At 44.0% G+C, this 20,613-nt stretch overlaps 1 protein-coding gene across 1 annotated transcript in view; it reads right to left on the bottom strand.

The window, feature by feature from the left end:
- The window catches only part of sdk2a (sidekick cell adhesion molecule 2a), a 79,724-nt gene that overhangs the window by 30,511 nt on the left and 28,600 nt on the right, over positions 1-20,613 (bottom strand). Inside the window, exons 2-5 of the mRNA XM_041062773.1 lie at positions 4,813-4,975; positions 3,094-3,200; positions 2,661-2,808; positions 141-274 (exon numbers count right to left, since the gene is read on the bottom strand). Of these exons, the coding sequence (XP_040918707.1) occupies positions 141-274; positions 2,661-2,808; positions 3,094-3,200; positions 4,813-4,975 (552 nt within the window). The remainder of the gene's footprint in view (positions 1-140; positions 275-2,660; positions 2,809-3,093; positions 3,201-4,812; positions 4,976-20,613) is intronic.

The following is a 20,613-nucleotide window of genomic DNA, read 5'->3' on the forward strand; positions in this document are numbered from 1 at the left end:
ACTACATTTTCATCTGCAACAACCTGTTAATGCAGTCTGCTGATGACACAAACAATCTGCTAGCAAGCTGAGTGGGTGAAAAAATCTGTTGCCAGAATGTGTGTGTACGCGTGCACCTGTGTGTTTGCATGCGTACTTACTCTCCACTGTGAGTGTGATGGGCAGGCTCGTTTTGTTCTCCCCGTTCTTGTCATTGACTGCCTGGGCGTAGTAACGTCCGGCGTCAGGGGCCACCGTGGACAGGATGACCAGCGTGTTGTCCAGCGTGATGGCACTGAGCACATGTTCGTGCACACACAAACACACACGTTAGTTAAGCAAACTTTTAAGGACACTGCATTAATGTGCATTTATTCTCATGACACTCACTTAACCTCAACCTAATAAAGACACAAACCGCTTTAGGTAGTGCTGAATGTAGTTAAATCAAATTGAGGCCACCAATTTACCTCCCAATTAAACAGACATCCCCAGTCAACTGGTGTACTTTCCAAAATTTGTCCCCAAACATACACCAAACTGTGCACACATACACACTTTAAATACACAGGCACACTCATATCATTAAATCAGTGAGTAGTTGTTTCTTAGTCAATAAATGCTGAGCTTAAGCTACACAAACACACACACGTACTCATAAATTATGTCCAAAAAGAAGCACACAAAACAATTTTCATAAGCACTTCTATCTACAAGATACCACACTGTCTTAAAGGAATAGCTCAGAATTTTATTTCACTATGACTGTCCCTGCAGGACTTGAGTAAGTACAAAGTCCATTGCCATTTTAATCACCGCATAAACCCAAAAGGGGGTTAAGATAAGTTAAGCTGGTCTTGTGAGATACTATAGGCCAGTCTGAGCTTTGTCCACAGAAGCTCAGTTGATCATAGTTTTTAATTGGAAAAGAGTCTCAGTATATCCAGACAAGTTAGCAGGTCCTATGACAGCATGGTTGAACTGATGAACTTTGATGTCTACATATATAACTGCAAGCCACAATCCAAGTCCATGTTTGTGCAAGAGCAACAGTCAAATGCTAAAAGAGTGAGCAAATAAAGTCTCTAATTTAGCAATAAACACATATAATTCTTTAAATAACCCTTCAAAGTCACTGTAATGTGTCTTATTAGCACTGTGTTAGCTGAGTATTATGTTAGATCTGTTGAATCTTTTGCACTTACAAGAGATTTTTGATTTGTTCCACATTAATTAGATTTACAGTGATTATGCTAATCTACACAGGATACAATAAAAAGGATGGATAAGTGTAAAAAAACACAAACATGTAAGTACTATAAAAATTCTAGGCTAGCCCTTTAAAATCCCTTTTGTAACTGCAGTAGCCCAGCAGCTTTGAGATTTGAGAATGCTGGTTAGGCTGATGGTCTTGAACGTTTGAGAAGGGCCCATTAAATGAGAGCTGACGCTAAGCACGTAGCCAGATTAGGCTCTTCGTATCTGCCAGCATCTGCCTGATCGGTGCAGGATAAACAGACACACTCCTGGACAATTAGGAGTCATGGCTCTCCCCACATCAACAGACACTTACACAAACACACAAACACCAGTATACACACATGCCCATGAATATCAGTGTAGCCTGACACAAAGGGAGCAAACAAGCGGTAAATACAGAGTGTCCTGTCAGTGCTTCTCATAGTCACAGGGCAAAGCGTCACCGCTTCATTTCTGATAAGAGTCATCTGCATAGCAACCAGCTCTGAAATTGGTCAAACATTCACGAAAGAGGCTGAGATTTTTCTTATACTTTTTTTCAGTGCTTGTGCTAAGCTTTTGGAGCCCTCCAGGCAGAGGAGACACACAGCAATCCAGTCTTCAAGGAAGGGCACGCAACTCAGGGTAGAAGTCTTCATGTCAGCTACAACATGGTAGAGCTCGCTGCTGAATAATAGATAAGAAGGTGGTTTCAGAGGAGTTATGGACTGCCTACCTCTATTTGTCTGGATGGCAAAATTAATCTCAGGTGATTACCTTCACAGTGTCTCCAGGATAATTGCATATCTGAACAGGCATGAATCCAACACACACACACACACACAAACACACACACACACACACACACACACACACACACACACACACTCGAAGCGTAGCCCAAACAGATATACAGTCATCTCAAGAACTCTTACTGTACATACATAGCCTCACACAGATTCTTGCCACATGCACACACACACCTTCCTACACACAAATCCACCCAGGGGTGAGCACTGTCAGTCAAAAATATCATCAATTGAGGCCTTTTGTCCAATTTTGTCTAATTGGTTCCCCTGCTGCCTGCTCTATCTCTACCCTTCAATCATTCCGCCTGCAAAGTCAATAGGGGCGATATAATAACCCGCTTTATCACTGAGAGGTGATTCAATGATGAACATAGGGCCTGCGCCAACATTCGTTCATCAACTATTCTGCTCAACTTCACTCATAGTGTGTGGGGGTATTGGAGAAAATCTGTGAGCTGTATTGAACTTCTTACAGTTCTCTGAAGTGAAAGATACTCTGCTTCAGAGGCTCAGCGTTCACCAACAACTCACATATGAGAGCACTTGCTCAGATACGTGCAGACACACACGAGTCACTTTCACACACATGCTGGTCAAACCAAACAAACCAAGCTGAGGTGAAGGTAGACTTACATACGGCTGCTGGAGGGAATCTTACGCCCATCTCTGAACCAGGTGATCTGTGGCCTGGGGAAGCTGTGTATTCGCGGTACATGGATGAGAGAACCTTCACCCTGAGATACAGTTTGAGCCCTCTCACCTTCCACAAAACCACCCATATCTAGCAGACATAAAGGAAAGACAGGGTAAGAGGGAGAGACAAAGAAGGTGAGTAAAAATGAAAAATTAATGCTAGAAGAGAAAATGTTGGAAATGCATGCCAGCAACAAAGATAAAAAGGAAGAATAGTCATTATTGCCACGTTATGCACCTTTTTCTAAAACTAAGCTCCTTTAATTCAGAGTGACTCATCCACATAGACAAGCCTTTCACAAAAAAAAAAAAAACAATGTTCTCCCCTTACTCTGACAGAACTGAGGATGTACGGAAAGAAACCAGCACTTACAGGCAACCTGTACTTCAGTACTGCACTGCATTATCGCACCCACTCGGTTTCTCACAATGCAGCGGTAGTGACCAGCGTGTGATCGGTCCAATGAGGGGATCAGGTACCTAATGGGCACACACAACACAAAGTCCCATTAGTCATCATCAGCATGAGAGACAGCGACATTTGTCATCTTATCGCTTTTATCCCCTACACTCAAGATGCTAAATTAATCGAGATGTTTCGATGGGCACCTGAAACACCACTTAAATGGCATTCCACTTAGCTCTGAGACATAAATGTTCTAAATTGGCAATATAACAGAGCAATCATGAAGTGCAATTTGGTACTAATGTAGCACTGGACAGTAGACAGTAAACTAAAAAAAGAAAGATGTAATTTTAAGGCAAAGACAGCACTGAGTCCCTGACTGGCAGGATTCACAAAACCCCATTGTTATCTTGTATCTTCAGTCAGTTGAATGAAATCATACAAGCACCTATCACGTTAGTCCTGGACAGCCATAGTTCCATCTCTCCCGTGATGTGCATTCATGTTAAATGGTGTGTGTGAAATGCTAGCTAGATAACTCCAGAGCTGAGTCCCCTTTAATTGGTTTGCTACAGCCACTTAGGAGTGTGGAGTCCGCCCCTGCCATGTTCCTCCTGCACTGCAATTCGGGGTGTAGGGGATGCGGGGGGGGGGGGGGTCTGATTAAATGGATTCCAGTTCTCCTCTTTGATCAGGGCTGGTGAAGAATAACAAGCAGAGGGCTGGCCTGCAAGGCAGACCCAGAGACTAAGCCACGTGAGTGCACAGCCAAATGCTGAGGAAAGACGGTGAAAGAAGAAGAAGACGAGGGGGAGAAGAGGAGACAGAGGATGTGAGAAAAGGAGAAAGAAAGACAGGGAAGGGAAGGTGTGTGGGGTGGGTTGGGGGGTAGCCAGCGATAGCAATCAGGCAATGCCACCTGAGAGCGTCTCTCCATGTCTAGGGGACAAGTCAGACTAGACTGAGTGTGAGAGAGTCCAGAAAACAGGGCTAGAATTCAATAGGAACTGACTTTCACTGTGGACTGCAACTGTGACCTGTGAACACACACGTGTAGTCATACTGGCACACAAGCATGTAGAAACGGGCACAGCACACTGATGAATACATGCATACACACACAGAGGCCTTGTTAGCACAGACTGAGGCTTTCTCAGGACCACACTGTGTGCTGTTTGGAGCATCCTTCAGCATCGTGTTTAGAGGCTGTAATATATAATAAAAAGTGTCCAGAATAACTCTACGGTCAGCATCTTCCTGCTGACAGAGCACAGTAGCCCACCCACACTGTAGAATCTGATGAAAAATACTGTATGCATTGTGTGATTTTGTTGCAGCAATGATAGTTTCAACAAACAGTAAGTACGAAAAGAGCAGTTATCTGCTCACACCATCTCTGAATGTTGAATACAGTGTGAGATACAAATAGGAATAAATCTGACAATCCCCTGAACACAAGATGTTATGTCTCAAGGGAGACATGCAGCCAAAACAGTCCTGAATAAATCCATAAAAATGAGTCTGGAATATGAATAAAAATGAGCAATTGAGCTATTAGTTACAATTAAATGTCGCTAAATGTCCTTGTGTAGTAAGCTAATTATAGTATATGATGAATTAAAAAAAAAAAAAGAAAAAAAAAAAGATAACGGAATCAGCTCCAGCAGGCAAGGTTGCTTTCCTTACCTATATTCCAAGGAGAAACGTGTGAGTTCAGTCCCATTGTAGATCCATTTGAATTCCAGGGGCCAGCTGCCCTCCGCCATGCAGGTTAGGACCAGGCGGTTCCCCTCCAGGTGAACCTGTGTCTGAGGAGGCTCCATCTTAAAGTACGGAGGGACATCATCTACTGGAAAGACAAAGAGTAATGAAGAAAGAAAGACATATGAAAAGACAGGAATATAGAGAGAAAGAAAGAAAACAAAGGTGAAGCAGTAAGAGGGGTTAGTTGGTAAAAAAAAAAAAAAAAAAGGCAGTGATTCAGTAGCCCCTGTGAGCAGAGACACAACACAATTCCAGCAATTCACGGGAAATGAGGACTCAGAGCAAGCTATTTCCATTTTTCTTCTGCACTGATTGGGAACTTGAAGGTCAACAGAAAAGCCTGCCAAAAAGCACATGGAATAAGTTGTTACTGCAAAAGCAGCTTACTCTTTCATTTCAAATTGAAATGCGTTGGCAAAGAGGTAGAACAGCAATTTGTGCAGCAGAAGAAGTGTAAATGAACACTTCCATACCTCTAGATCAGTAAAAGAGGGTGGGGAGAGAGATAGGAAGGGGGAGGGTGGAAAGAGGAGGGAAAAAGGGATAGACAGAAAGCAGATGGAGAAAAATACAGCAGAGATTGTGCACACACATACACACAAAGAATGCAAGGAAGTAGGAGGAAGAGAGAGTGAGAAACTAGGAAGCCATGGGGGGTGCGGGCGGTAGGGGCTGCTTTAGAAAACACAAAGTTTCCCAGCCTTAAACCCCCTTCTCTGACAGGATGAGTTATGCTCTGTGCCTCCCTTCATTTATCTTTATAGTTCCCTAATGCAGCCAGATTATACAGGCCCCATCCGCAACACTGCACACAGCCAGTGCAGCCAAAGAAAGCCTTTAAGGTGATACGCAAGGTCCAGGGCTGAGCTTGGAGACAAAGTGCTTTCATTTGAGCTGATGAAAAAGGCATGATCAGACCTATTGATCTGTCTGCCTCACCAGCCATGGGCGACGCTGAGCCGATTGTGCCAGTGTTAGTGGCGGGCTAATTAAAGTCTGTATTAATAGTTGCAGTAAGCTGCCAAGGCCTGGAGCTGCCTGGTTCTAGGTCTACCACACTAGCTGACTCACTCTCATGGCTGATTACTGGAGCCCCTCTCTCTTTCTCTCTCTCTCTCTCTCTCTCCACACCCATAAGCAAGTTCACACCCGAGATTTATGGAGCTAAATGCAGAGGATGGTGTGGTGGAACTGGGTGAATGTGAGGGGCAGTGGGGATGGGGATACAGAAAATTGAACCTGATTGAAACTGTAAATAAAAGAATGACTGCGCACCTGTGTGTTTCACACAATGCCATGCACACACTACCCTTCAAGAGCTGTAGCCTACACCCCTTTCTATCATCCACTAACACACCACTCATGAAAGGAGGCAAACAAACAGCCATCATTCTGTTTCCATAGCTTTCTGTTTCTAAAACCAGTCCTTAGATTTTTCCCATCTGGTAATAACAATACCCCACTACCTAGCTAATGTGTTCTTTCGACCATTCTTGCGTGAACTTCTCTAAAACAAACACTGTCAAATCCAACACGCCCTTGAAACTGATTCCTGTCTGAGCCCAAATGGAGGAGCCATCCTTATTTTCCCCAGGCACTAGCCACTCGAGTATTGGCTTTGCTGTAATTCCATCCACTAGTAAATGCATTCACACTTGACAAACAAACAAACAAACACACACACACACACACACACACACACACACACACACACACACATACACACACATAAGTGAATGTTCCCAAAACATTCACTTATGCCTGAACAAACACATATATAGGCAACTCCCAACCACTTCCAGCTGGTTCAGGGACTTGGGGGCTATGTGCACTTAGAAATATGGTCCTATCAACCTGCCACAATTAGAGACCTGCACACACCAAACCCAGACTCACACATCAATCGTCTGAGTCAAGGAATATGTATAATACCAAGTTACTGATGTGGAATTGTAGAACAGGGAATTGACCAAACTGTAATCACCACTCTGGTTACCTGTTTGCCTTTTGTATGTTCACATCTGTTTCTGCCTGAAATTACCCATTAAGTTGAATCCCTGCACTCTGGCTATATGCGCCCCTTGTGACCAATTTCACATTTAGAGAAAAAGACTACATTTTTAGCAACAAAGCCAGCTAGGGAGAGAGAAAAGTCAATGTTTAATATCACATGTAAGATCGACTTCTAGTACCATGCTGCTAAACTCAAGAAAAGCTTGCCTTCTTCTCTTTGAGACCAGGTGAGAACTTGAGTGACCGCTAACTGTTCTTACTGGTGAAGGAAGATAGCGCCAATTCCTCTCCACACTGGGCTCTGGGATCTAATGAGTTTCAATCAAAGAACCTCTTGTGTGACCCTTGTTGTCCTTTCCCTCTCCATCACTGTGCTTGTGATCTTCACAGTGAACCACTGAGGTCAAGAGCTGGTGATACATGTTTGTGTCTGTGGTAGATGCTTCATGTGTGATGACAGTAGCATGATCATTTTTAAGTGAGATATCTCTTTTTCCTCTGGTTTTCTTTGTGTGCTTGTCAGTCACTGTAGAAAATTTAATATGAGCTAAGTGTCTGTTATTGCACATGCTTAAGTCAATGTGGGAACATCCTTGTCTATTTTTTCTTACGCAGATGTGAATTTTTACATGTATGAACTTGCAGTAGCACAAAACTCTTTTTATACAGTATGTACAGCAGAGGTGACACACTGTAAATGAGGGTGCTGCTGTCACTGATCGGCGAGGTGTCAGATCAATGTCTCTGCCTCCACTGTGGTATCATCATCCTTGATCTGATCCATAATTTGTCTCAGATGTCATCTCTTTTTAGAGAACTGTGACTTCATGGAACATAAGCATGCTGTAAATACAGCTCATACATTTTTACAGTAACACGTGCCTGTAGAAACAAAAATTAAGCACAATACAAAATGGGTTACAGACTCAGGTTAGGGAATGGGGAATGGAGGATAGGTGCCCATCAGCAACTGAATGGTTGCACTGTGTCAAGGTAAAGCTGACATGTTCTCTAGAAGAGACAGTGGTGGAGGGAGGAGGAAAAGGAACAGCACTGGCCAAGAAGAAATGTCACTTCCTCCATGCCAGTGATGAACGAAGGGACGGTGGTAGGTGCATGGCAGAGCCTGCTGCAAGTTTCAAATCCAGATGGAAAGCTAGAGGGCAGTCCTTCTGGACCAGGAATTCCTGCAGCACTATGGGCAGAGATAAAAGCCAACCGAAGCGGGTCGGCAGATCTAGGGAAGACCAAAAACTGGCATGGGAAGACTCGGAGGGCTTTAATGTGGCTGCTGTGCATAGCAGCTGCCCCCAACAGTCAAGCTGCACCACCACAGCTCATTCACCACAGATATAAAAACACCTTATTCTAACCTGACAGCTGAGGTTGAATGGTGGCATGGCTCCAGCCGGGTCCCCTGCTGCATACACAGAATTTTAATGGCTGTGAGACAAAGACCACAGGCACTGGGGCAGCTTTATAAACCAAGGCCCATTGTGCTCCCCATTGCGCCATGCTGGCATGCAATCACACAGACGGTGTTCACATTCGGCTTTTGTCTTGTATTCTTTCTCTTGCTTATTTAATGCCTCACCTCCTTACCCCTGCTCCACTCCAGCAGCAGGGAGCTCTTCCTGCCCCCCCAGACACCTGTGTTTGAGCCTATGCAACCACGTCCTCGCTGGCACTCGACACAACAGTATCACTGAGATCCAGCGATAAAGTGGAGCCCCTGCCTGTTGAAACATTTGGAGTTCTACTCTCTTGTTATCCACTCTCACTCTATCCCCATTTCTCGCTCACGCTACCTTGCTATCTATTTTCTCCACCACTCTTTCTCTTCCTAGACACGCACGCATACATATGCACATAACTTCCCTGCTCCATCGACCACCTCCAGTTCACCTCCTGGTGCACCATGTCATCCACGAAAATTTAGAGCTGTCATTTAGCCTCTTCAATTGGACTTTAACATGCGAGATGGGTTATGGTTAGCCTCTCCAATGGGGGTTATGCAACAGTCATGGCAGTGACCTTGGCCTAGTAATGGGCTGGTGAAAGGGTGTGAGTTGGAGGGGTCGATCAAGGGGGTTAAAAGCATCTTAAAAGCTGATGAAACACCTCCCTTCTGGATAAAGACATGCACAACAAGCAAACACGCACACACACACACAGGTATACTAGGCTGCTTTCTACAATTCATTTGTTGCTTTACAAGTTGAGATGACAATGTTTCAACCATGACAAAACAATTTCAACAAATACATAAATACACACACACACAAACACCCACAAATGTTCAAATATTCGTGAAACCACGGTCCATCCTGAAGGTCAGGTTGATCTGTCGCTCTGTCACAAGCTGCTGTCACCGTGACAACAGGCACCACGTCAATTTACACTCAATCACTTAGGTGAGTCAGAAAGCAGGCAGAAACAAAAGGAGGGATTAAGAAAGAGAGTGAACAAGAGAAGACAGAAAGGAGGTAGAAACAGATGGTGAGAGAAATGCACGGCTTAATGATAAGAAAGAGAGACTGAGAAGTGATGTAGAGGCAGGTTGAGGTGAGGGACTAGGAGGGGGAGAAAGAAAAATGAAAAGGGAGAGGGGGGTGTCCTCCAACACTAGGCAGCAAGGTGAAGCGACCCATTACATCAGAAGCCAAACAAGCAGGCCAGGACTGTAAGACAGGAAAGGGAGATAGAGAGCCTCCATCTACCATGACATTTATTCCGAGGAATGGCCCATGGATCAACATCTGCATGCTGCATGTGAGTGCCAGTCCATCACAGCCTGATGTCTCCCTACCCCTCCTTGTATTTATAGCCCCTAAATCATGTTTGCCCAACATTCAGTAGGACTATGCACTTTATAAGATCCCTTGGTATCTATGTTGTTGCAATATAGACTTCATGGCCCGAGTGACATGCTTTTAAAAGCTCATAGAGTCAGTCATGCTCATTGCTCAGAGGAGGATATGAAGCAGGAATATGGATTTTCATGTTAAGCTGTCTAAAATGTTTTTCTTTTTGATGATGTGTCTGCTTTGATGTTGCAGAAAAAGTCCTCAGGTCGCTGCAGATGAAATACTGCCTGCGTCCCAGCTGTGTTTAGTGGATCGCCACGGGTTAATTGATTTGTAATTGATGTGATTAATTGAGGTGTAATGTACCGCGGTGACGTGTCTGGGATCCCACTTGCTGCGGGGGCCTTTGTGTGTGTGTGTGCGCGCATATGTGTGTGTTTAGGTGTGTCTATCTGATGCTACAGCAACACAATTAGAAGCAGTAGCATCCAGCCAACAAATGGAGATTTAATTAGGAGTGAAGACGGAGCGGGAGGCCAGTCAATGGGCAGTAGATTGAATTATCTGGACACACACTCCAGCGGGCAGCACAGACAAATTCACAGTTGCACACATACTCAAACACACACACCCTCCCTGTTTGGAATCCTTCCCTGTTTGCCTCGCTACTCCTCTAGAGTGCCTTTCTCTACCTCTCTGCTATGCTCTGCCTGTCTCGAACTATCTTTCTCTTTTTGATTCCCTCCTCTTTTTTCTCTTCCCATCTTAAGTTTCTCTTCTCTTTTCTCTTTTCCCCGCCACAATAGCAGTTTCCTCTCTGTGTGTTGTGGCAGTCTCTCTTTCTTGTCAGCCTTGATCTCTGGCCTTGTTTTCATACTCTCTCTCCTTGCCCTCTCATCAGTTGTCATCTCTCTCGCTCACATTTTCTCACCGCGTCCCTTCCCTCTGAGCTTTCTGTCGAGATGTCTCTCCATCTTTTTCACTCTCTCTTCATCGCTCCTTACTCGCTGTCTCCCTCCTTCCTCCTGCCCTGCTCTCTCCTTCTCTTTAGCACTCTGTTTCTGAGTCACTAGCAGTATATTGTATGGCGTACCGAGGGACGTGTCTGTGATATCCAGGAGCCTAATTAGCAAGTCCAGCTCCTGGCACAGAACACGGCACGCAGAGGAGCACAGGCACAAGGCCTGGCGTCAATTAATGAGACCCCACACACCCACAGCCACCATTACACGCCCTCTGCAGCATCAAGTCTCTAGTCAGCTCAGCCTTGTCCGATGAACAGCGGGAAAACCACAGCTGAACAACTGTAGCTAGATGTAAGGAAGTTATGTCTTTAATCACCAAGGGATAGTCATAGCTTTGTAAAAGATAAAGCAGGGATTCTTGTCTGACTTTGTGGCACTCAAGTAAGATTTATGTCTTGCAGCAGTGAGCTGTGAGCATATTCGTGGAGCCAACAGATCGATGTATCAACTTAGAAATGTAAGCCCGACACTATGGCAATTTCTTACTTTCTAAGGACAAGATATATGAAATTGTTTTGTCTTAAGGAAGTGAGGTCTGGAGAGCTTGTACGGGTAGAACATAATGGGAAATCTTTCAGGCTTCCCACTCGCGTTTATGACTGACATCACAGTATTATTTCCCAGGTGTGACAGACGGCTTCCACGATTTGGGGGTAGAAGTAAGGTTTTTGTGCGCCAGATCACATACACGTCTTTTTCCGACTCTGCTCTTTTGTCTTTTCACAAGGGAGAACGGAGATGGCAGTAGGTGGGGGAGAAAATAGGTACAAATTTTCACTTGATCTTTGTGAGAGCTAATTGACATTGTTTGAAAAAAAGAAAACAAGAGAAAGCAACACAAAACAGAAAAACGACAGTAAGCGGAAGAAATAGGAAATGGAAAAAAAAAAAAACCCAATGAGAACAGCAACGGGAATAGGAGGCGGGCAGCTTTTTCTCAAGGCATGAGAAGGTTGGAAATAGGCCTAAGTGAATTTAGAAAGTAGGGCAAAGACTAATGGAGGAAAATAAACAAACGCGCTGAAATGTGAATTCCACAGGGCCCCGGGTCATTAGAGTTAATACTGCGCGCTATGCCATCTGCCGTGATTGTTTACACTAGGCTGGATAATTAGATCCTAATTAGTGGATGGTATGGTGGGGGAAACATTATTTCACACGCATTGAGATGGAGATGATCAGACGCACCTGCAATGGTGTGCTGCCTGTCCATCCTGGGACCTCTCTGGGTAGCTCCATGAGGATGTAGCTATCAGACAGGTCCTGATTTAATTGCTTGAATCACCAGACAGAATCTGGATCTTTCCTTCTCGCCATTAACATTTAGATAGAGTTGTACTTTTTTGGAGGACAGAGTTATCTTTGCTCTTGACATTCTAAAAACCTACCTGCTCCTTGTTCTCCTTTATCCTTCATACTGTATATGTGTGTGCAGGTGTGTGCCTGTGCATGAAAACGTGTGTGAATACCCTCATCTTTGTGTACTTTTGCGTCTTTAAGATACAGACACCAGAATATTATCAGAAAAAATGCATGGTCTCAAACTGCCATGTCCCATTCATGCTTTTCTCCCCAGCCGATCCCTTTGAATCTCTGAATTGGAGAGATACCACTGGCATGCTAATAGTATTTTGCTAGGTGCGAGGTATCAGGGCGCCTGCCGTTGTAATATATGCGTGTGGAATGGCTGGTGATTGTGATTCTTATCAGTGTGGCAGAGTGCATGGGCGCCAAGCAGTGAGTGGCAGGGGCTGGCAGTAAATGCTAATGGCAGAGAGCAGCTGACAGAGAAAAAAAATTATTATCTCCCTTCATTACATTTACATGGCCTGCCTGTCTGTCTCCCTTCCTCCCTCTGGGCCCAGGCGTGAACAGCAATCAATGGTGGCAATGCTTTATTTACCTGTTTTGCAGAAAACACTTTCTTTTGGTGTCAACGCATCATCCACTCAGGGACTATCTCAGGAGTTTTTCACGTTGACTGTATGTGACACAGATTCATTTACACGTGACCAGCAATGGGTCTTTGGCGGGAAAGAGTTAGAGATGATAGATGAACAGAGTTGAAAAGCGTGTGGAGGATGGAATAGATTTTTTTTTCTCTCATTTTTTCTAATTTTGGTGGAGATTGGGAGTGATGTGCAGCAGGATCATCACCTTTGTGGTCAGGGCAGCCTGTGAGAGCACAGAGTCCCTGTTCCTAATTGGGACCTCTAGAGTGTGAAAGCTGACAGAATGGAGCTCGTCACATCACTGCCTCTCTCCACTACATTACAGAGAGGCCCTCTGACCACTATTTTCTCCCATCATCCATGCTAGAGCACAAAGTCCTGCTCTGTGATGGTGTGATAGTTCCTCCATCACCCCAAAAATCACTTCCTTCACAGAACCTCAAAGCTGCCAGCCTCTCATCCAACTTCCCATCTCTGACCTATGATGCATCCACAGAGACAGGGGAGTCTTCTTTGCCCATTCCTGTCTCTGAAGTGCACATGCCCTCCAAACAGGAGGAATGACAGAGGAGGAACACAGCTCTGTGGCACTGTGTGAAGACAGGCAGCCAGCACTACGCCAGCAGGCAGACAAAGATCTGAACGCCCTGACATTATGCTAATGGGAGCGTTTGGCTGGTTCTTACATGACTTCACACCACATTGTTCATCTCAATTATCAGATACAGTAACGGGTGTTGAGTGAGAAGCAGGCAACTCAAACAAAGCGGGAAAAATTCTCAGTCAAAGATACTAATTGTTGTGCTCTCTCCACATGATCCTTTAGGATGGTTTAGTGTGAGAAACACGGCTTGTTAAAATCGGATGTGCATATTAACGTCCTGTGTGAATACTATGAAATTATGCATGCTTGAGGATTAAATTAATAATAAGAATAATGATGAGACACTTATTCTGACAGATCTCACCAAAACATTAAAGATGAATATATCTCTCTTGATTATCTACAATACACTACTTATAATAACAAAGTGGATGATCTGTTCTCTATATTTCACTCTATATTTGTTATATACATGCAATCAAACTCTCAGGGTACTTTATCACCCTTCTCCTTCTAAAATTCCTGTCATCTCTTCCCCTCCTGATTAATATAACAAGTCCACATTTCTGCTTGTAAAGATTGTGTCATTTTGATCTAAAAATTGCAAGCTGCCTTACAAGAAAACCATATCCCTTAATCAATAGATATCATAACACTGGCACAAACTACAGCTTGGAGCCCTGTGCCAACAATGCTATCTAATATATGAGGTTAATGATGTTTTTCTAATTATATTCTTAAGCTTGCACTCAAGCTATCATTGCTCCCAGTGTTGCTGCAGTGATGTTGGCAAGGTTTCTTTCTTCCATTTGAGTTGGGAGCAAAGATTAAGAACCTTGCCAGAGGGAAAATTCAGCCCTCTCCGATCTTGGATTCAAACTTTTGAATCTCTGCACCCCAATACATCCATTTCATATGCAAGAGGATGTGAAGTATGGAAAGGTGTAAAGAAGTTTTGAATTTGAGAAAGTAAAAACCAAGGTTAGCTCTATTTTTGACACAGTCTTATACATATGCAAGAGCTCTTTATATAAAAAAAAGAATTACAACCACAGCAATTTTAGTCTTCACACAATGTCAGGTATATCCTGGAGGTTATCGTTAGAAATTACATAAATTTAAATAGGAACACCATCTCCCATCAGGTTAATGTATTCAGAGAGCATTTTTTCCCGCTGTGTTACTGAAATGTTCCCACTACTGCTCTTAACACGCCAGTGTAAAAAAAAAATCCTGTTGGTAATTCTCTGAACTTTCTCTGCCTCTAAGGACCTACAAAGCGGAGGCATTGACTGTTGTTGGCTGCAATCATACATTGAAATATGTGCGAACGATCAAACGGATATGGCATAACTATGTTACTGGAGCCCAAGAAATGGCATGAGTGATTTGAAGGCTTAATGCAGCCCTCCACACCACACAGAGTTATAGCCTGTGATTTGCATCATAAACGTCTGTTAAATTTCCACTTTTGGAAATGAATATCACTAAATGACAACCTGACAGGGAGCCAAATGGGGGAGGTAGGAGTGACACTTTTTTCACGTTTGAATTTTCCACCCATGATGGGGCCTAATTCCTTATTACTACATCTATAAGCTGTGCATAAATACACATCAAATAGCGTTTTTTTTCAAGCCTCATAATCCCTGGATAATCTTCATCTACAATATGAGCAGCGCTAAATTGGAGGGAAGATTCACAAATGAACATATTTACATCAGTCCCATTAGCGAGAGACTGAGGAGATACTGCTCAGAGATCTGCTGCTGCTTTGAAATGCCTGTAGGCACTTAAGAATTTTATTAGAAGCACTTTAACGCTCACCATGCCATGGTAAGTAATGTGCTTTAATACACATATAATTCAGTGGATTACAACTCTGGATATTAATAAATCATCTGTTTTATTTATTACTGCTCTTTTACCATGGCGAGTAAATGACATGTTTAATCTCTGTCATGGATTCAAGGGCTTTTTGTGCTTTTGCTTATGTCTATATGAGTGTGTGTGTGTGTGTGTGTGTGTGTGTGTGTGTGTGTGTGTGTGTGTGTGTGTGTGTGTGTGTGTGTATGTGTGTGTCTGTGTGTGTGTAAAATCTCTGTTACTGCGTAAAAGTGTCTGCATACTTTTTGGCATATACAGTAAAAGCAGATGTTTGAGAGTGTACAGTAGGCGTTTACTGTGCCTTCACATGTGAGTCTGTATTTATAATTATTCATATGTTGATACACGCTTCTAAACGTGTGTGTGTGTATCTCTAGAGAGTTGATCCATGTATATTTGAATTCTTCATCAGATTAAAGAGATGTGCACGTACTCCACAGGCCCTTAATGACAGACAGATCAAAGCTCATCATGTTCCTGGTTGAGTTGAGGGGGATCATTAGTGATGGGTCAACAGGGCATCATTAGCCAGCATGCTACCCTTGCAGCATGTTTACTACGTTCTGAGTGTAATCGTATGTGTGCGTATACCTGTGCATGTGTGTGTGTGTGCGTGCGTGCATGTGCCTGATCATCAAATGCATCCATATTGCTCTCTGATCTCTCTGCACAGTGTGTGGGAGGAACGCAGGTCTCTCCTGTGGCCCATTTCCCCCACAGACAAATGCCGCTCCAGCAGTGAGAGCTAGCCTCATCTATTGTACCTCCTGCCTCCATCAACTCACTTTCCATCTATTACGACCCAACAGGCTGATCTTCATGGCTGAAGCTCATTGTAAAACCCTAGCCTTGCTGATTCAATAGGCTCTGGAGGGTTCTGACAATGACCAATTCACTCATGACTATTATTCATCACAAAACCTTTCCAGCTCTCCAATAGAATCCACCACCCACCTTTCCCACTCTGTTTGGTATGCTGTAACAATCCATCACTTCCAAATGCTGTGTTGAACGTACCATGCACACACAAACATACACACACATCACTTTCCTCTTAACTCAACTGAACAAACTCCTTCTCACCTCAGAAATTTCTATTTTGGTGCAGGGCTATTCCTTCTCTCAGCAGTTTCACATGAATTTTTTCTCCCTTTACAAACATTCCCTCCTGGCTCCGTTCTACCATCCACCCCTCTCAACCACAAACAGCTCTTTTCCACTGCCAACTTTGTCTCTCTCCCTTCCTCTCTCACCTTCAGATGCCACTCATCCGCTGCCTCCATGCCTGACTGCTTTGACAGGCCCGGGATTCAAGCGGGAGGGGATTTGATCCCTCCGTGGAGTGGAGCACTGGCACTGGGGTCCACTCTCCAACCGCCGGACGCAGAGCCCTGAGCCACTGATTAAAAAGTCATGAAGGCTTTTAGGGGCATGCAGGGCTGCAGTTTCCCACTCTGCCATGGATTGGCTGCCTGAAAATAGTCTTTGTGTTCCTGAGACAACAGCAGAATATGCAGGATGGGAGGGGAGGTTGAGGAGATGTGGGTTAACAAAGTAGCAGTGCGTGGGCCACCTCGTTCTCCCTTGTGCTCTTAAGCAGCACTCTCCTGGCCCCTTGCTTCCTCAGATTAGATGAAACACCCACAGTCTATATCCACTGTACATCATTGGCCCCTGTATGAGCACTGCGTAAAGGCTGTACTGTACAGCTCTAATGCAATGGCCTCCTCCCTTCCTTTCCATCATACGGACATCAGCTTGTGCTCGTAAGGGTCACATCCAAGGTCAGGCCCCTGGCACCTTACAACAAAACACATCTCTGTCACCCTCTGTGTATGGCTTTATACAGAGTATCAATGCCCTATTTGAAGATGAATAAATGGATTAATGAGGATGGCTGTGAGCTAGTATATCATCAGCCTAAACAGCATGCTTTCAAAAGCTGGCATACAAATCAAGTAGGTGACCATTTGCCTCATAATGACAGCAAGGACAGGTCATATACAAAAACGCATGTGTGAAACAAGACCTTAATGTGCTGTGAAAAAAGCACTGGCCTCCCAGCATTAGTTTAGTCTTACCAACAGCAACCATCCATACCATTGTCACAAATAGCAGGCAGCCACTAATGGAATCAATAAAGCCTTGCAAATATTTACAGGACAAGAGAGCCTCAAGGCAATCAATTCCAATCTATAGGACGATGGAAGGTTCTACTGTGGCTGTGTTTCAGGTTAGAAAAATCAATAAAGTCAGCTTTGGAAACAGAAGGAAAAAAATAAATAACAACCTTATTGCAACGGTACTACTCAGTCTTTCACTCATATTCTTTCTCCTTCCTTCCATCATTCTGACCCTTGTGTTGGTTCCTCATTTTTTTCCCCCACATTTGTCCAAGTTTGATATCACCGGCTGCGCCTCCCAGCAGGTATCAGGGAGTGCATCCACAGGGAGTGGATCCAGCAAGGTAGTAGGAGACAGCTTTTGAGGAAGGGAGCAGCTAGTGGATGTGACAGGCTGTTGAAAGCCTGGGAGATAACAGCATCTGCTTCTGGAAGTCTTAACAGGTAGAAAGGTAAAGTGGGGTGGGGGTGGGTGAGAGGGCCAGGCAAGTTCTATGGATAATAGGATATAAAAACAATGTTGCTCAGTTTCTGCATACATTTGGAAGGCAGGCTGAGTGACGGAAAGAGAAGCATGGAAGCAGTGCAGAGAATGGGAAATAGGGTATATTAAAAACAGATTGCTTCCATTTCTCTCTGGGGGCAGATTTTTTTTATGCACAAGGTTGTAATCCCTAGTTTATGTTCTGTAGTAACTAGCTCGATAAAATACATCAACCCAGCACATAAAAAGTGAATAAAACGGAGTATATAAAAGTGTGTCAGGGCGGCAGGAAGCTATAGAAGTCAAGACCGCCCAGAGTGAAAGCTGATTTATTGATGTATTGATGCCTGGTAGTGCATTGACGAGTTCAGCAACTTCTGATAAATAGGCGATAATGTGAGACATTTCTCTGGCAGGCACACAGTTACCAGGCCTCATGCAGCTCTCCGGTCTCCAGCCTAATGAGCAGGTAGTTGGAGGGAGATCTCTCTCTCTCTCTCTCTGATGCCACTTGCTGTGTTTTCACTCTCTCATGCACAACGCACTAAGAGAGAATGATCAGACGGAGCTACGGCTTCTGCCAGCGGCTATCAGTGTCTCTTTAACAACTCGAACCTAAACACCCCCTCACGTGGTTACATACATGTGGGAAAAACTGTGTGTGTGTTAACTCGCCACACAAAAACCCTCTGGTGGCCATCTTTAGCATAAATAGACCTCTCTAGAGTGCTTGAAGGCTATACAAACAGTGGCTTCACAAGGGCATACAACAAGTGTACGGTTAGCAGCAGAGTAACATGTCACTGTACATATCACAGTGCATCCAACTGCCCCCAGGGCTTGAAAACCTAAGTACCTGACGACTGCTTCATCACCTAAAGTGCCTGCCACAATGTGTGTGTGTGTGTGTGTGAGAGAGAGACAGCGCAGATAAATCTGGCAGATATGTGCATAAATCAACTGTTCCACCATGGTTTATGTTTTGCACTCTATGCATCATGCAGATATGAATACTGCATGGTCCACACTCTGAAAAATGACTGTATCCTCATCTGATAGATATTTCACGGCATAGCTCAATTAATTGAATTTTTCAACTGGGCTGTGAGAGAAATCCATAAAACAGATCAAACTGAAAATGCACAGGACAGAAAGTGTGTGCTACTCTGTTTGTGTGTGTTTGAGTGTGTGAGAGAGAGAGAGAGAGAAAGAAAGAGAGAAAAGGAGAGACCGACCGCACAAACTTGAGGGCCCACTTGGCAAAGCATATGTGGTTCTGACTGCCAACTTGCAAAAAATGTCAATTACTCTCTCTACATCTAAAACTTTTATGAAGGCTTCTAGGCTGTATCAAAGCCTTCCACCTCACCAGCTCACTCAAAAATGTTTTCTCTCAGAGAAAATCAGCTTTAATTATTGAAAGCGTGTCTTCAACTTTATTAGTGTTTTTCAGGACTTCCTTCAAATTGCTGTCCAAGGCGCCGTTGTGCATATCAAAATGATCTTATTGATTCTAACCTGCTTTCCATGTGGCAAAAAGACAGACTGTCAAAAACCTCAGATCTGTTGCCTTCAGTGGAAGGCTTGTGATGCATTACAAAGACAACTGTTAGCAGACACACAGGAAACATGTAATAGTAGTAAACACAGGTATGATACTGCAAGGAAATGAGAATCAAACAGAGAAACAAGATATAAAGGCACACCCCACATCTTACAAAACCAGCAGAGGAGAGAAAACAGGTTGAAAGAGGTTGAAAATAAATAAAGATGAGCAAGTGATGATGGTGATGATCAAGGAATGCTGATTGCAGGTGGTTTGTTAGTTGACCGCGTAGGGAATCAGATCTCCTGGCCCCACCATGAACTGACCCTTCCTCCGACTCCGCAGCAGAGAACTGTATCTTTCCCAGCAGTACATCAGACAGACAGAGAAACAGACGGCCCTGATCTTTCTACTTCCATAAGCAACACTCTTTTTAATCCCTTCTGGATCAAAGGAGGCAGCAAGCTTTGCCTCCCTTTCATTAGGGAGGAATAGAGGACTGCGTGGAAACGCTCCCTCTTCTCCAGGTCTGAACAGCAAGGTTTGATCAATCAATAGCAGTCCACTGGATCTGGCCTAAGTGCCCCCACTCTAATCACTGTCCTCTGAAAAATGGAGGATGAGGTGGTAGGACCAGAAACACACCCACATAAACTTTCATCAAAACAGTCTTTGGTCTGGGAATGAGTCAAATTATACTGTGCTTTGTTATGTTCTGTTCCAGCAGAAAATCTGCTGCCTGACAAGCACAGCCTCAGTACTTAAGTCCCTTCGCTCAAAACATGAAAGACTGAATGCTGGTGAAAGGACAGAATAGGGCTCAGCCAGGCTGACAGAGTGGCTAAGTACAACTGGGCTGCTGTCTGACTTTGCCATTGTTATTCACTGGTGGAATGTAATCTTCTTAATCACAAGCTAAACCTGCAGAACAATTGACCCATTTTCATATGTAGCTTCTTATCTCTGAATGCGTGCCCATATCTCATTTAGAAGTGTTAGAAATCCCTCTTCAATCTAGGTGATCTGTTCTCACCAACCTGCCTCCACATTCCTCTAATCCACTCTGATCTAATCCAATGCATACAGTATCAGCCAGAGAATGTCCTGTTTATATGTTCAGTAGTCGAGTTCTGCTGTGCTGTCCTACATGTGTTTAACACTTTTGGGATTCCTCACAAAAATAAAACTCACTCGCCTACTCGCTACTCTTTTATGCATTTGTGCTTGTTCTCTTAACATATCAACTATACATCCCAGCAGCGTAAAGCAGGCTGCACAGGTT

This window comes from Toxotes jaculatrix, chromosome 18 (assembly GCF_017976425.1).
Source record: "Toxotes jaculatrix isolate fToxJac2 chromosome 18, fToxJac2.pri, whole genome shotgun sequence".
Classification (NCBI taxonomy): Eukaryota; Metazoa; Chordata; class Actinopteri; family Toxotidae; genus Toxotes; species Toxotes jaculatrix.